The 17192-nt window shown below is 40.4% G+C and overlaps 1 protein-coding gene across 5 annotated transcripts in view; it reads right to left on the bottom strand.

Moving 5' to 3' along the window:
- The window catches only part of SMYD3 (SET and MYND domain containing 3), a 430287-nt gene that overhangs the window by 7363 nt on the left and 405732 nt on the right, over positions 1-17192 (bottom strand). For all 5 annotated transcript variants that reach the window (XM_069800593.1, XM_069800595.1, XM_069800592.1 and 2 more), the window contains one exon: positions 377-485. In XM_069800593.1, coding sequence (XP_069656694.1) covers positions 377-485 — 109 coding nt within the window. The remainder of the gene's footprint in view (positions 1-376; positions 486-17192) is intronic.

Here is a 17192-nt window from a genome sequence, read left to right as displayed (position 1 = left end):
GGTAGAAACTGCAGCTCTGCTCCTGTTCTTGTACTTTCAGTGCTCCCAGATTCACTTTGCTACGGTGAGAAGGAGAGTATGAGGCACTGAGGTATTTTTGTCTCTTTGGCTCTAATAGTAATTTTTCATTCAGGCACCTCTGAGCTATCGAACTGTAATTAGCGGTGACTGATACTGGAGGAAGTCAGTGCCTGAAACGCTGAGCAACAGTGACCCATCACCACACTCAGCTGCAGCCTGGGGAAACACCACTGATGGAAAAAGCAGTGAGGAGTATCCAAAGGTATAAGGTACAGTCAGAGCAGAGGGGGTGGGCACGGCAGGTTCCGGGGAAGTGAGGGAGGGGGACAGAGAAGAAACAGTTCACAATACTGACCTGTTTCAAGGTCTCCAGCGCTTGAGGAAACATGTCTTGACTGTACTGCAGTTTGCCCACTCGCATCAGCTGGACAGCCCTCAGTGGATGGAAACCAGGATAATAGAGTCTGCAGAGGAAAAGGAGGAAAATGTGTCACTGTCAGCTCTCACCTTCACAGTCATTGCCTCTGCGGAGAGCTATTAGGGTGGGACTGCAAAGTCATTGTGAATGTTAATAAGGTACTCAGAGAAAATTAGCTGCACTACTGAGAAGCATGAAATACTGAGGGGAATTAGCAAATTATTACTCTCCATCTCAGAGGAATGCCTTTAACATTATCCTGTTAGAAAGTGACGGGAGTGGGATTATTTAATTCATTACTGTTGGATAATATAATAGCATTTACTGTACTTAGTGTTGCAAACAGAGGTCGTTCACAATTTCAGGTCTCTGGAGAGGTATAATTTTAAGAGGAAGCTTCAGCAGGGAACCCAGTCCTGGATCCTCCAAGATGAAGGAGAGGGACTGCAGGGAAAACAGGTATGTAACATCGAGGCCACTGTTTCTGAGGGTTTGCTTGCTGGTCCCTGTTGCAGAAAGAACTAGTGCTGCATGGTCAAGGAAACATCTTGGCTTGGCTTGTGCATGTAGGCAAGGTGTTTGCTAGCGTGATGATACACATTCTGTTCTTACTCAATTAATTTCACAGAAGCAGAGGTTTTCCATCAATCTCACTGGAGTTAATAAAAAAAGAACTATGCTCTCTTTTTTTCTAGGAAGTAGATGGAGAACAATGTCATCATTAGTTCCTCTCAGGATGTTCTTGAAAAGTCCATGCTTTCATGGTGGTCACTCTGCATTTCCAAATCCTGCTGGCCCTTGGCTCACAACACCTGAATCTCACCCCAGCCCTGTGTCCTGGATGTGGAGAGCACGGCATCTCGGAAGAGCAACCTGGGGGCCGCAGAAAGCTGTGGACGTGACTTGCCTGGAACTGGCCAGCAGGAAACATGAGGTGAAGGGACACACCTGGAAGTTAAGTCAAGTCACCTGCAAAAGATCTTAGATCTTTTTTGACTAACTACACAAATGAAAGAATAAAAGCCTTAAGCATGACTCACCAAAGACAAACGTCCTATTTGATCAAACAGTATTTTATTTCCTCAAGTACACCAGCAGTGTGCTTGAGAAGTGTCTAAAAAAATACAAAACTGTTACAACGGCAGGAAGAAGAGCAGACAAGCTTCCCAAAATCTATTCTTTGAAGAATTTTTTTGTGTGTTTACGCCAACCTATGATCATAGGACTTCATGGGAATTGCTAATGAATGATCGCAGTCAGAAAGACACTTAAATCTGCATAGGTATGATTAAATGTATGCTAAGACATTAAACGATGTAAATTTGTACAATGTATAGGAATCCTCTGCGAAGTGTGCATGCAAATGAGTGAGTTATCTTTCTCCATTATTTTTCACTAATGAAAATGCAAACACAATTAAATACAAGTAATTGTTTAAATTGCAGTGTATCTGGCTGTCCTTACAAATCTCAAATGCAGATGTGTAAATATCATGGAAAATATTTTCACACCCCTTTTCTGCTGATCCCATGCAGTTTCAGTGAAGACACACACAAACACATGGGACACATGCCTGGCAGGATCTCAGGAGCAACAGCTCTTGATCTGTCAAAGCCTCTCACAAAGCAACAGAAACCAACGCCTCAATGAGAATAATCCATCCCGAATTGCCACAAGCACCACTTGTTCAGACCCCTTGTGGGTTGCATTCAAAAACGCTGGAGAGCCAGCAGACAAGAGAGAAGAAAAACAATAGCACTTAGTCCAAACTGACCACTCAGGAACTTCAAGGATCTGGTTAAACAAACACTGGAAAATTATCAGTAGGTTTATTTTTAGATTTTCCTTCTGGTTATATTATCAATTAACATGGTGCTATCTGCTACTAGTTAAATAAGGAGAAAATGCAACTAAGTCAGAGATTTTTAGTGAAGAGTAATAGAAATTTCAGTGCTAACACAGCACAAATGGGAATAGTGAGCTCATGCACAACTTTGTAAAAATTGTAAAAAAATAATGCCTATACAATTGCGTACTTCTGCCCTCCCCTGTGACTGCTGCAAAGGAAGGAGTAAAAAGGTCATTCCCTCTCCTCTGGGGCACTGAAATACCAGGATGCCTGGGGCAAGGATCACGGCCACAGGAGAAGGAGCCAGGGAGGCAAAGACTTTGGCATGAGATAACTCATCTTTGCAGTCCCCACTAGACTGTCTCCACTGTATCCTGACAGGTCTGATTCTTTTACCACTGCTCCTTCACAGCCTCTTCACATCTCCTTCAGTCCACTCCCTTACCTTTCATACTTTCAACCATCTTTTGAATGTCTCTCCTTGTCCTCTCCCTCCTGAATAACCAGCCCCATCCAAAACACCAACACAGTGAACTTGGGTCCTGCCTTGCCTGCAGCCACTGCAGGGATGGCAGCTTACGTAGACAAATCCAGGCTATGCTTTAGTTCAGCAATGTGGCACCCGCTAAACTTCATGTGGGTCCATTAGAATTCAGAATCTGCCCCTCCATGCAAACAGGTTTCTTTCTATAGATCATACATTCATCTGCAGTCAATAAAGATTTAGGGCTGTGGTATGCGCAATACCAAGGAAGACAGGCGGCAATTTAGCAATGTCAGGTACTCGGCCCACACTACCAGCCATAAACTAAAGCAAGTGAAAATTTAAGATGAGGACACAGAAGGAGTAAGTGTGAGACAAAGAGCCCTGTGCTCATAAATATTTACAAAGTTGTTTTACTGAGCTGATTTATGCTCTGATCTTATGCATGTACATAGTTACATTTTGCAAGCCTTAAAATTGACATTTGAAACAACTGTTTATTATCATGTTCTGGAATAAATCTATTAAACGATTGGAACACCTTTTGTGGAAGCACATCCATTGAGTGAGTTTACTACAGAAATCCAGACAGCTTGCAGCTCTTCTGGGAGACATGTAAGTGGGAAAAATGCTGCTGGCTTCTTCCAGGCATCTCTAGGATTCAGCATGACGAAAAACTGGTATGGCAGAAGGAACTAAGAAGCGGTGTCAGGTATTTGTGAGCCAATTCATTATCCCCAAGCATTGCTCTGAACAAAACAAAGTAGATAAATTTAAGAATAAGGAAGATGTTTACCAGCCAAGGAACTGGTACCTAAAGACTGTCAACAAGAGACAAAGACAACTATAGAGAAATACATGCTGTAAAACACCTTACAGCTTGGGAAGAATAGGATTTCAATCTGAAAAGGATTTTATGAGATTCACTGGGGCCTGAGGGACAGGAAGGGAAACAGTAACATACTGAAAGCTGAAATAAAGATACGTCTGTGGAGTGATGTTTCCTGGCCCTTGGCACTGGTCCAGGAACTACTGGCCCAGTAGTTCACTTGCAAAGAGAGATTGAACAGAATACAACAACTAACAAGTAAAGCTGCACTGTAAACAAGAGAACTGGAGGAGGCTGAGAAAGATCTGTACATTTTGTATCACATCTTCTGCTTATATAAGGCAGCACAGCTTTGTTCCCTTCTATGACTGACAGCATCCATGCTGGCCTGTCCCTCCAGCCTGCCCTCCTGCCTATCAACTGGTGTCCCGTCCCCCCCCCATCCCCCTCCGTCCCCAGTTTTGTGACATCTGCAAACTCCACAGAAATGCCTTCTGTTGCCTCCTCCTGGTCATTGATAAAGATGTGAAACAGGATGAGTCCCAGGACAGACCCCTGCGGTACCCCACTGTTACTGGCATCCAAACAGGGTACCACCCAACAGCCATGTCCTCTCACCCCCACCACCCAACCAATTTTTTACCTATCATCTAGCTCTCTACTCACCTGGACTGTAGCATCCTAACTTGGATGTTAACTCCCTGATCTTCTCGATCTTGCAAAGGTAATAGTGAGCAAGTTGGCCAGCTCTCTCAATGCCTTTGCTGGAGGTAGCCGTTGGGTCTGATGGGTTTGGAGGGGTCACACTCTCTCAAGTAATCCTTGGCTCAACCCTTATTCTTGGATGTGCCTGGGGGACTTCATAGGTGAACAGTGAGGCAAAGAAGTCACTGTCTAGCTTACTATTCAAAACCTGAAACGAAAGCTATTTCCTAGTCTCAAGTAGCCTGCACCAGTGTTTCACTGGTCCAGGCACCAGCAGTTCCTGCATTTCATTCACAAAATACAAGGACACCAATTTTCACTAGGCAAAGATATGGCTCATACTTTTTAAAGCAATAGCTGCTTCTAATACACCATGAAATCGATAGCTCCTATTTGTAATTCAGCCACAAGGTTTGCCTTGATAAGCCCCAGAGCAGACACTGATCATATACTTTATAAAGAAAAAATTATTTTTCTTCATTCTATATATTAGCTCTGAATCTCTCCAAGTAATCCCTTCTATTCTCATGTAAAAAAGACAACCCTTGACAAATCTTAGCCAGTTCCTTCTATTTCTTAATACTGTAGTTCCTTAATTTCACTCAACTTATTTCCCATTACAGGGTAAATGATCAGAGCTTTTGTGTTCTCTTGTGAATCAAAGCCTAGTATTAAAAAAAGAGACTATGCAAAATCACTGCCTTTTCTGATGCCTCATATTTTAAAATAAATAGACGCCTACCACCATTTCTTGTAAATCAGTCTGTGGGGTTAACATTTACACTGTTGTCTTTAGCCTGATGTAATTAGAAGCAGGGAGGATTTATAAAACCTGAAATAAGGGTTTAAAATGGAAATGTTACAAGGCTCTTTGATATGGTGACATGTAAAAAGTGATGCTATACATAACCGTAAATTGGTTTGCAGTACCTTTTAGTGCAAGTAAATATGACAGCATAAAAGACATAAAGCAATTTTAGGAGCCCCAGCAACAGAGGAGGATTTAAGAAGAGGCTCCCAGGCTTCAGCAAAGGTGGTGAGCAGAATGCAAAGGGGACAGCATCAGCCTCATAACAGAAACGTACTCACTATATTTGTGGAAGCGTTCACCAAAAATATAGCACCCAGTAAGTTCAACTTTCTCTTCTTTCTCTGACTCATTCTTGATTTCTGAACTGCTCAGTATTTGAGTATATTCATTAAAGCTGTTCACTGAACTGGAGCCTAGGAATTATTTTTATGTTGTCCAGTTATTTGTTTTTTCATTATTCAGTGATGTGAGACTGGTCATCTAATTCGCATGCTATTATTTCTACTCCCTGGCTGGGATGATCAATGGGTTCTAAATATGGGAATTATGAGAAACATTTTTAGGACAATTTTAAGGACAAATTATTATTTGTGCTAAAAGGTATGAAACATTTGGTATCTATCAACATTTCCAGGGAGGAACCAGTTATTTTATGAATAGTTCAAGTAATCATATGCCTCAGGAACAGAAGACAGGTAAACTATCTGTGCTTATTTAGGAGCTTACAGATCTTAATGCTAAAGGTGCTGCAGCTGTTCAGCCCGACCTCCTACACAGAATTTCACTTAGCAATTCCTGCTCCGAAACCAGCAATTTGAGGCTGAAATAGTGCTTAACAAGCAATGCTCTACTTCTAGAAAATAATCTTAAGCAGCTTTATACATTATTTGCTCAACAATAGCATTTTTTTAATAAGCACAAGCCCTGTGCAAGAGTTTTGCCTGGGATGGAACAAGGTTACAAGGTTATTTTGGAAGGAAGTGGGAACGTGTTATTGATACTGGACTAAGTGACTCTGTTTTGCAAGCTAAGTATTAGAAGTCTAGTTGGAACTGTAAAATTTCTAAGGGCAATATCTCTATATTAACCTGTGTATAATCTTTAGGGATCCCTGTGAAAGTCTTCCAAAAGAATACTGACCTGGCTTCCATGTTAATAATGTTTTTTTTTCTTGGAATAATAATGGATTTAGCCTGTTATTCTTTCTGGCTTTTCTTTCTCTCTCTTTCTCCCTCTCTTTCTTTTCTTCTCTTAACATCTTTTCTTCTCTTAACAACTTCAGATTTATCATGGATGACCAGATAAATTTAAATCAGTTCAGTACCTTACAACTCCCCTTATACCTTCTGCAGCAGCCATGTCATTTTTGGAGTATCAGACTAAATCCTTTACCTGTGGCAGCCCTGATATAGTCCAGCTGCCCTGAAATGTTTATTGTCCATTTTATCTCCTCATCACAGTGTCTCATGGAGAGGATCAAAGCATCAGTGAGCAGTTTAATGCTGGCATCACTCTTTTCTAATTTTTCCCAGATTTGACCTCTCTCACTTGGATTTTGGGATTGGCTCCTCAGCACTAGCAGGGAAGTTTTCCTGGAGGTAACTGCTAGTGCACATCCCTAAAGCATTAGTAGAAGCTTCATGCTAGAAAATCTCTTACAAACTAAAGCAGGAAAACTTACTTTCTGTTACTATTACATAAAACTATTAATTACCCCTAAGAGACTTACTCTTCTTCTGGCTTAACCGAATAACAGCAGGAAGTCGGCATCATTTTCTGAGCCAGCTGGGGCCTGATATCAGTAGATGTGTAGATCTAACAGCTCCGATCAGAGTTAATTTGAAAGTCTCCATACTCTTATAATATATCCTGGCTGTACATTTTTGCAGTCTAATTTACATGTGCTCTCTATCTGTATTATTGCTGTATTGCCAAAACTCTCGGTATCCCCAATATTGAAATTTTCACCAACGACCACAACTCATGTACGAGCCTCATCATACTAAGTACTAAAAAGCTCGGCATGACAGCCTTTGTTCTGCACAGATAAGACATGGAGGCCCAGGCAAATGAACTGGTTTGTCCAATGTTACAAGAGAAAAATTTCTGGGAAAGCTGAGTTGAACCTAGATGTCATTGTAACTTTAGAATGTTTTTTGGTTCATGCAGAGCCTGGTTCTTGTGTCTGTGCTGTCTCGTCTACCTGTCTGGCTCTGCCAATCCAAATGAAGGTAAATATTGTTTTATAGGCTTAGCAGGCTTGCTGTATTTTGCAAATGAAATGTAGAGACAGTAACCTTAGTTTAGAAACATTTGTGCTGGACTGCTGATTTATTTTTCTGTTTGGTTTTTTTTTCATTCTGTCCTCACTCAAGAAATATCCTGTTATTTCAGTAAAACAACTGCCTCTGGAAACAGTTCAGGATTTAGATCTGTGAAATTATGGCTCAAAATATTTTTCATTACATCTGTATCTCATACTGCTCCATTAGTATTTATTTCAGTAATTTAACTGATGTGATCAAATAAGCAATCACACTTCTTAATTGACTGAATTCTCAAGAAATGTTAGCTATTCATCTCAGAAACCATTTCTCTCTGGCTGCTGATCATTCTGCTGTATTCCTTATGGTGATAATTTATGTCACGTTGAAATGAATATTGTCCCAGATGTTGGCTCTGCCAAGATTTGAATGATAACTTCGATCAAATGATGAAGTGGTATAAAATGCAATTTTCATCTTGGCTCTCAGTCTAACTCATCCACTTCAAATGCTGACACTGTCTGTTTGAACTGTCCACTTCAAATGTTCTGTCTTCTTCTGGTGTTAAGAGATGTTAAGCAAAGAAAGAGTGCTCTATCTGGAATTGAAGTAGGAAAAGATTTTATATAGATTGTCCCTGTGTCCTGGCTGATCTTCAAAACATCTTGTAGCTCTTGGTTTTTTTTGTCATGAGTTCACCATCTTTACAGCTAAAGATGGTAGGATGGACTGTTGCTGCAGATAGGAACATACTGTCTCAGTCCTTGCATAACCAGAAGAGTAAGAGATTAAGGTCAGCAGTTTAGTTCGGAGGATTTATAAAAAGATTTTAAAAGCCATACAGAGTATGTTGGAAGAATGCCAGAAAACACAAGAAGTGTAGGAAAGACAGCAAAGGAAGAATGGGAAGGCTAGTTAAAGAGAACACGCATGGGAAGAGAAGTAAAATACAGAAGGAAAATGTACTCTAGAGACACTGTAATTTGTGACAAAGACCTTGGTGTCACCTTCTCCTCCAGCAGCGAACCTATGGCTAGCTGCTGTTGTTAAGAAAATTGGCCCGCCTTCTGTTATCTCATACTGCTGAAAATACAACTACAGGACTGGCTGCAGATACAAGCAATGCAAGTTTAGACTCCAGTTTTCTTAAAGCAGATCACAGGATTGCATGATCTCTCTTCTTCAGCCACAGAACCAGAGACTGACAGGAAAATGAAAAGCACTGCTGGATCCCTTATATGTGAGTTGCACTTTCCTCCAATTGATTCCCTCTGCTATGATATGAGTCCCCGCAGTATCAGAGCAACACACCTCTAATTGCTACTAGTGTCAGTAAACTTCAGAAAGGTCGTGCGAGTGTGCGTGTGTGCGTGCAAGCACAAACTGCACAAGGAAGGACACAGCTGGTGCAAAACGTCTTCTCTCCACTCACCAGTATCTCAGATCACCTCAGAAGTCTGTTGTAATACAAAAGACTGATAGCATGTGAGTTAGATCACTGGTTTAAGCAATAGTATCAAATGTCCTTGTTTCCTTTTCTATCCCATCTCCAGATAATCCTCCAGAGAAACTGTCAGGTGCAGTGCAACAAATCCCTCTCTTTTAGAGAGATGATTACAAATACCAATTTCAGACAGGTTGGCTGAAACCTAGAGACACATAGTCATTTTTCTCATGACAGCTGTGGGTCAGGAAAGAATCAAAGCACCATGTTCTTTGGCTGGATTTCTGTCACTTTCCACTTCTGGGGACTAGAGAGTTATTGTAATTTTTATTATTTTTTTGTACACCTAGATCAGTGGTTTAGTAGGCAATTATATATACAGTGATGGGTTCTGAAGTAACCTGTATAATTTGGGAAATAGATCTTGCAGTTATAATGGATATTTCTGTGAAAACATTAGCTGTGTGAACATTATGGTCAAAAAAGCAAAATAAATATTAGGATATTTTTAGGCAAAGAAAACAGACAAGTGCTGCAAAAATACGTAATGCCCCTACATCTTGGGTATTGCGTGCAATTCTGATCCTGTCTTCTCAAAAGACTTGAGTAGAAAGGTATAGACAGGGGTGATGAGGACAGTTAGAGGCAGTGCAATGAAGGAGTAAATAAATAGACCAGGACAAGCCTGCAAAAGAAATGATTGTGGAAGGACTTGTTGATGGATATACAAAATCACTGGTAGCGGGGAAAAGGTAAATGAGGAATGATCACTGTCTCTTGTAATACCCAGAAGATATAAGACAAAACCAGCAGCTGGCAGGTTCAGAACAACTAAAAAGGTGTTCTGTCTCACTCAGACGCTAGCTGAACCATCAATCCAGTACCTCAAGGTGCGGCTGGTTTTTGATCAAAAAGCAAATGAAGAACCAAGTCCAGGTTTATATTTTCTTCTTCCATGACTACATCATTTGGCATGTTACAGTCACCCTGTGATCACCAAATCTTCTTCCCTGTCTGCTATTTCCAAACAAGGAACTTCCAGTTTAGAACAGGTGGAAGACTGTGAAAGGACTCATAGGAATCTCCCTCTTTTTTGGTATGTCCCCAAACCTGCCTCTTTCTTACCCAGTTTCTTATCCACCTTATCATTTTTTGTGCAAATGACCAACCAGAATGACAGTAATTCTGTAATACTCCATGACATTCTTCACTGAAGCTTAGCTCTGTGGTATTTTCCTTCATTTAGATTATATTGTCTTACCAAAAATACAGTCTTGCACGATCCATTTTTAGCAAATCTACACTGGTTTTTTTTACAGCATTTTCCATTCCTTTCACTTTTTTCTCGCTTCACAATTTTCCCTCAATCTTTGAGGGGATGGCCCTCTAGTTCCCCCTTCTAAAGTACTATGGGTCTTCCTCTTCAATTGTTTTGTGTCACCTCTGATGTGAGGATGCTCCTTGAGCACCACTTTTATTTTGGAAGTGCAGTGTACCATGTCCATAGCTAAAAGTGAAGCCAAGTGAATACAGAAGGGAATTTACTCTACATCCAATTAGCAAGATGGTCCTTTTTGCTTTGTGATAACTTGTGCCATTGTTGTTCCCTGAGCAAACACCTTCTTGTTCGCACTAACTACCACAGGGGCACTGTGTTTACCAACAGAGTTTCATGTTAATAGCAATATGGAGGTTATTGAAAAAAGTGAGACCAGGGATCTCTCCTTTGCCCCACAATCTTCCCACCAGCAGGATGTTGGTTCACTGTCATCCCCACAGCAGACATCTGATGCAGCTCAATGTGTACAGCTTCTGATTTGGTTGGGTAGCTGTTGAACCTAGTGATACTAATCTCACCGTCCTGCCAACATCTGGATGGCTCATCCCCTCATTTCTGACCGCACAGCTGCCTTCCAGACACACCGCTCTTAGATTTTTTGCTTTCACCCACAGTGTTGCCACCTTTCAAAATTTGTCAGGCCTATGCTTTACCAGCTGCCATTTCAGTTTTTCTTGCTTCTTGGATACTTACTGTCAATAATAATAGCAACAATAACAGCTGAATTAGCATTTACAAAATTTAGTGAGACTCTTATGCATAACTTGTTACCAGCATGTCTGAACAGGAACTCCATTGCCTGATGTCAGATATCTCATTTAGACTTCTAGCCTTACTCCTCATGTCTCAGCTTTTCCATCTTTAAGATGACATTACTCATCTACTCAGTGGAGCTGATATGAGGGCTAAATTCAGTCGTGTTTGTGAAGAGCTCTGAGAGTTCAACAGGAAGATTCTGTAGAAGTTCAAAATATTAGCACTAGTTCTGAAGACAACTACAAATCCTTGGTAAGCTACACCGTTAAAATGTGACAGCTAAACAAGACCATCTGTCTGAACTGGAGAACACTTAATTTTCATCCAGTTGCTCAGCTGGCTAGAAAATTTCTTGCATGACCCAAAAAGCATGTAAATTGCTCCAGAGTTTCCTAGGAAATAAAACGATCTGGAAGAAAGGGGAGGGGAGGAAATAGCATTCTTTACGGAAAAAAAGGAGACCTGCTATGAACTTCATGAACAGCAATCATGAGCAATAATCTCTCCCAGGCTCCAAAGTGCTGCCTGAAATGCTGGCTGAATACAAAGGAGAGATTTTTTCAGGTAACACCGCTATCGCTCTTCATGGCATGGAAAACAGTGTGCAATACTTCAAAAGACTAAGGCATGCTTGAACTCTCTGTTTGTAATTGAAAGTCGCATGTTCACTGAGCAAGCATTTTTCAGGCAAAGCTGGGTTTGCTGTACACCTTGATTAATGAGCACATTTGTACATTGGCAGAACAGGCAAGGAGTAAAAATTTTTTAAGAGAAGATTGCTTGAGGAGGAAATAGATCCATGAAATGAGTATTTCACTTCATATAAAGTCAAGCAATTCTCAAGATTTCATGCTTTACACGGTATCTCGTATCAGTAGCTAGTTTAGTTTGTAAGCTAGTCTCTCCAATGGCTAAATCCAACATGTATGTTACAGATAGCAGAACATCTCAAGACACTTTCCACTGATACAAACCAGTACAATGCCACTGATTTTAATGCTTGATAGGTAGTATGCCATGGTTATATTGCCTTTTGCTAGCACAGAGAATACCATGCTTCTAAGAGCTATAAAAAAATGTTAATGTCAGCATCACAGAATCAAAACCAAATTTCCAGAACATGGCTCAGAATGCATAGTACTTTGGATGAAAAGATTTCTGTCTCACTTTTTGTTCAAATGTTGCTTTCTTCCTACAGTGCTCTCTGAGACAGAGAGCAAAGTTTTATGCCCAGATTTTGGCTCCAAATTATTTGTAAACTCAATCCACCAGTTTGTAATCATATGTTATCCTAAAAGATTTTGAGGTTTTGCAAAATTATACCTAGCTGTAGTTATGTGGCCCAGCCACTTGGAGATGTGTGAGACAGGAAGATAAAAGATACTGTCCAATAGGCATTTTGCATTGAATTTCCTCAGTATGAGGTTTTGGATTGCGTTTCTAGATTAGGTCATTAGAGGTTCGTGTCTTGACATGACAAGGATATATTTCTATAGGCAAGATAAGGGATGAACAATACATTTAAGCTAAAGTGCAATGCATTCAGGGTCATACTGAATAAATCTCTTGACTAAAAACAGAAACAAAGAGTTCCCAGACTGAAAATATAGGGTACAACACACGGGAACCCAGTTCCCAAAGAATTAGCTGGTTTTTCTCCCACTTAGTGGCTACTACATAAAAATACATGATGAGTCTGTTGGAAGTATAATGTTTTCTCCAATCATGGGAAGTCCAGCCCTTGTGAGGAGAGCCATGGAAGGGCAGCTGCCTTTCTGGGCCAGACCACAAATGCAGTGGCTGAACATGACACTGAAGAATATGGCCATGAGCCCACCAGAAGGAAAAGAAAAAAAAAGAAACAAACAAACAAACAAACAAATGCCTGGAAGCTGCACAGGAAATCCCGTGGAGTTACTTGGCTGGGACCTGATCAGTCCAGCCCTTACAATGGTACTCGCCCCGCCACCAGTGGAGGCACAGACATTTCGTGTCCAACCTCCTTTCCCTAACGGCCGCGGGTAGATGTCCCATTGGTGCAGCACACTTCTGACAGTAATCCTCCAAGACAATCTGATAAATATTTACCTTGCACTCTGTTCACTGAGGGCAGCAGGCACAAAGAGTGAGCTACAACTGCACTGTTATGCCTAAAGCACATGAATAAATGGCTTGTAGCAGTCTAAAATTACGAAACAGTGAGCAGCCACATTTCTCTCTCAGCCAATTGTGTGGAGGCAATTAGCACATTGATTTATGGATGAGTGGAGGAGGGGAAAAAGGCAAAAGAAACACATGTGGACTCTATCAAGTACTACTTTTTCTATCAAATGTTAGTTGTGTCCCACTGAGCTAAAGAAAGACTCTGTAATACTTGGCCCACAGTTCCCAGTAGACAATTTCTGTGCAGTGAGACAAGGTTCACAGTTACAGCTCAGAAATAATAGCTCCAGCAAGCTGTTGTGCAAGTGCAGCAGAGCTGCCAGGATAACCAATCTATGGGTCCTGGACTACTATATCATCCTATGTCCCAGGTTATACCCCTTTGCTGGCTAAAACCCTTTGGCATAGTATTCGCTATTGGTTTCCCATTACACGTACCAGCTGTGCCTGAGGCAGAACCTCCAGTCTATCTCACAAGTCATTATTTTGAACAGTAAGAAGAAATTCCCTTTTCCCCCTCTTCCCGATACTTGTCTCCTGTTTTCTTTTCCATTTTCCTCTTCTAGTTTTTGTATCTTTCTTTCCTAGTTTCTCTATCCTTACCCTTACACTTTCTTCTTTCACTATTGTCTATCCCACCAAGTTGCTTTTTTCCCCTCTAACCTCCTCTTGCCATCTTTTTATTCATCATTTTATATTTTTTCCACTCCCAGGTCCTATCTACCTACATATAACCAAAATGGTATGTCCTGTGGAGGCTGATTGCTCATTTGGATGGGCTACATGCAAGATACACACCTCTGAAGCAACTGTTAGACCAACATCTGTTTCAAACTCCCTATACACACTGAACATTACATGTTAAGACATGCAATGGTGTAGTGTGCGTAAAGCCTCAGGAAACTACCCATTGATCTATGATATGTCCATTAATCTCTGCAGCCTAAAGGGCATCTTTCTAAACTGGTACAGGAGGCAGCCATGAAAAGAAATCTGTCAATATTTTTTTGTGAGGCACAGGAAAACCACATACTGAGTCTTTGCTATTAAATATGAATACATGGCATGAGGCAGGCATCAAAATCTAAAATGGCATTTACTTGCCTCAAGCAAAAACAAAATGTCATGGCTCCATCTGATTTTGCAAAGTAGCGCAATGGGACCTCACCATTTGAATGCCAATTTGTGATTTCTCTGAAATAAGGCTTAGATATCTCTTGGCTTTCACGGCATCCATTCTGAGGATTTTTGTATCACTTCCAGTTTGTATTTCGTGCTGGACCAGATGCATCTCAATAGAGTGCAGAAAAAGGCCTCTGCTAGGTGACAGCTTCTCTCCCAGAAAAATGGAGATCTTTCCTGGAGTCACCTTGCAGATGCACATCCTGGCACTGCAAGCTTTTGTAAGAAAAAGGATTTCATGCTCTTCCCTGGAGCTGTAGCTTCTTTCTTTCTCTGCACATGGTGGTACATCAAGTAATGTTCTTGGTCCACTTCCTCCCCTTTTTCATAAGACTCTGTCAAAGGACAGCAACTTAGACTTACATGAAAGATCAGTTCTTAGAAAAGGCTCTGCTAATTGCTTACCAGCTTTCTGCAGACTTTTTTTGAGCAAAGACTATGATATACTTTATCACAGTCCCTGATGTTTAAGGCAGTTCTTTATGTTGTCCCTTATCAGATGAACAGCTGATGAGAGTTGTACCTTCATATAAGAAGGTATATGGATCAGTTCTAGCCCTTACTCGGTTGGTTCTACCATCAATTGCTTTCCTTAGCCTTGAATCATCAGATCTGCTCCCATCCAGGTCTGCTAAGGATAGGCAACAGGGTGGACACGTTGATGGCCGAGTTCCTGCTTTGACTTTTCCATGCAGCTTTGCCATGTGTGCATTTTACCTCTCCCAGGTATGTTCTAGATACTATCCTAAAGCTGAATGACCACTGATTTGCTGTTTAGGCCACGGTTTTGAGATCTAACATCCCTCCCCCTCAGAAGGCACCTGGATTACTGTTGCAATTTTTTGGTATAAATTTTATTTTAAGTTAAAAGATAATAACTACATTAAAAGGAAACCCAAAGTTATGCATTTCTAGATGCTATCAGTCTTTTTAACAGTGCACTTCCAGAAGAGAGGTAAGAATGAAGCCCACTTCTGAACACAGTTATTTACCTACAACACAGCAGAAAGCCTGGATAGTTTACTCATGTAAATGATGATTTTTATATGTTGCTATAAAGTGCAAATAATGCTAAACATGCAAGTAAGTTTTGCAAAATACGTATCATTTTTCATTGCTGGTTTGAGGCATGATGCAGTAGATTCTTTAAAGCTGCAGAGTATTAACTTCTCCCTGACATTTGTTTATGAATAGAGATGAGCCAAGAGGGAAATTTTGCTGTGCACGGAAGTACATTGACAGCATGAACACTACTGTGTAGTAAAAGTATTTCCACCATGACATAAGTAGGTTTAAAATGAATGTGTGCAGATATGCAGATTGCCTTAGCATTTAAAAATATGAGCCCAGACAGATTAAATATAACCATACCACAGTTTTTGGATTCCTACATGAGAGGATATAGATCAAGTCATTTCATACAGTATGTCATACAATATACAACACACAAGACATAACATTTTAAGCCAGTTTCATGTGGAGAAATATTTATATCAGAAACCAACCGCTGAAAAAGGCTATCTTCCCCTCAACAGAGAAGCAACAAATGGAGAGATTATAGGGTTACAGAGTACAGGAATGCCTTGTTTTCTCTCCACTCCAGAGCACATACATACACTCAATCTCTTCTTTTTCTCTCTTCTTTTGGCAGCCTTATCTTCTTGTTTTAGAAACAGCCAAGCCTCTTCTGAACCCTCCACTGCCAAGTCTCCTTTAGCTTTTAAAGTGGCTTGCCCATGCCCAAGGCTCCTTCACTGAACATCTTTCCTCTGTCTTTGCCTGCCACGGGCTCCTGACAAGATCGCTAACCTCCACAGTCATCAGGCTTGTTAATTGCATCACAAGCTTCATGTATAGAGCAGGGTATCAAACCTGAGACAGAAGCTTGGTACACGGTCCTAAACTACTTCCAGCACATACTCTAATTGTCAGTGCTTTTGTAGCATGACGGTACAAGCAAAATCTGTATTTTTAAAAGCAGCAAATGACCATTTACATGAAAAATAGATTCCATAAATCAAGCGTAGTGAACAAACTGATGCCAATTCAGGCATGTAATACCTGTGGAGCAGCTTACCCTGTGTGTCTTCGTCACCCAGTAACCACCCCACAACATTGCTATTGATTACCTCACTGTATGTGTATCACTGTATCACATTTAATTTTAACACTTTATTTAAAACTCCATGAACTCCAACAAATCTCTACCTTACAGATAAGGTCAACAACTCAAAACAGATTAAAGACAATTTATACATACTTTAACCAAAGGGTGTTTGGTCAAACCTCAGTTCCATACTTGCCAGTGTACGTGGAACCATCCCAATGAACCATGAGTTGACTTGATTAGAAATTATGACTGCAACATGAAACACTTTTTGGATGACAATTTCAAATTTTCAGCATTTATAATATGTGGGAAAGCACACTTATTTTTCAGGAGGAGTTTGGAAATTCTTGGGTAGACATAATTCTTCTGCATAATACGGGAGTTAGACAGCTTGTCTATCTCTAGACTTTCAAGGTTAATTTGAATTCGTTAATGGTGTGATTTTAAGTAATCACTTCAGCCATGTTGTAGATGCTGTCATTGAAAGCTAACACAGAGTTATTTCATATTTAGCTTGATTCATTTCCAAAGTAAATTGGGCCATACTGCATTAAATTGAGAAAAACACAGGTATTTTAAAAGATTAATTAAAGCACTTTAAAATCTATTATTTGAGTTATTTACCCTAGGCAGAAGCAGTGGTCAAACAAAAGTGGTATGCTTAAAAAAACAAAAGCCCATGTTTCTTCAGAACATTGGTCCAAAATGTATGTAAAGATAAAATCCTATGATGAAGATTGTGTAACTATCTTCTCTTCAGAATAAAATTTGATGTTTTCTATATGACTTGCTCTAAGTGGACAGGAGGTAACTAGAA

The sequence above is a fragment of the Haliaeetus albicilla genome, chromosome 13 (genome assembly GCF_947461875.1).
Source record: "Haliaeetus albicilla chromosome 13, bHalAlb1.1, whole genome shotgun sequence".
In the NCBI taxonomy this organism is placed as follows: Eukaryota; Metazoa; Chordata; class Aves; order Accipitriformes; family Accipitridae; genus Haliaeetus; species Haliaeetus albicilla.
Note: the sequence above shows the minus strand (reverse complement) of the source record. Positions and strands in the feature narration are given on the sequence as shown.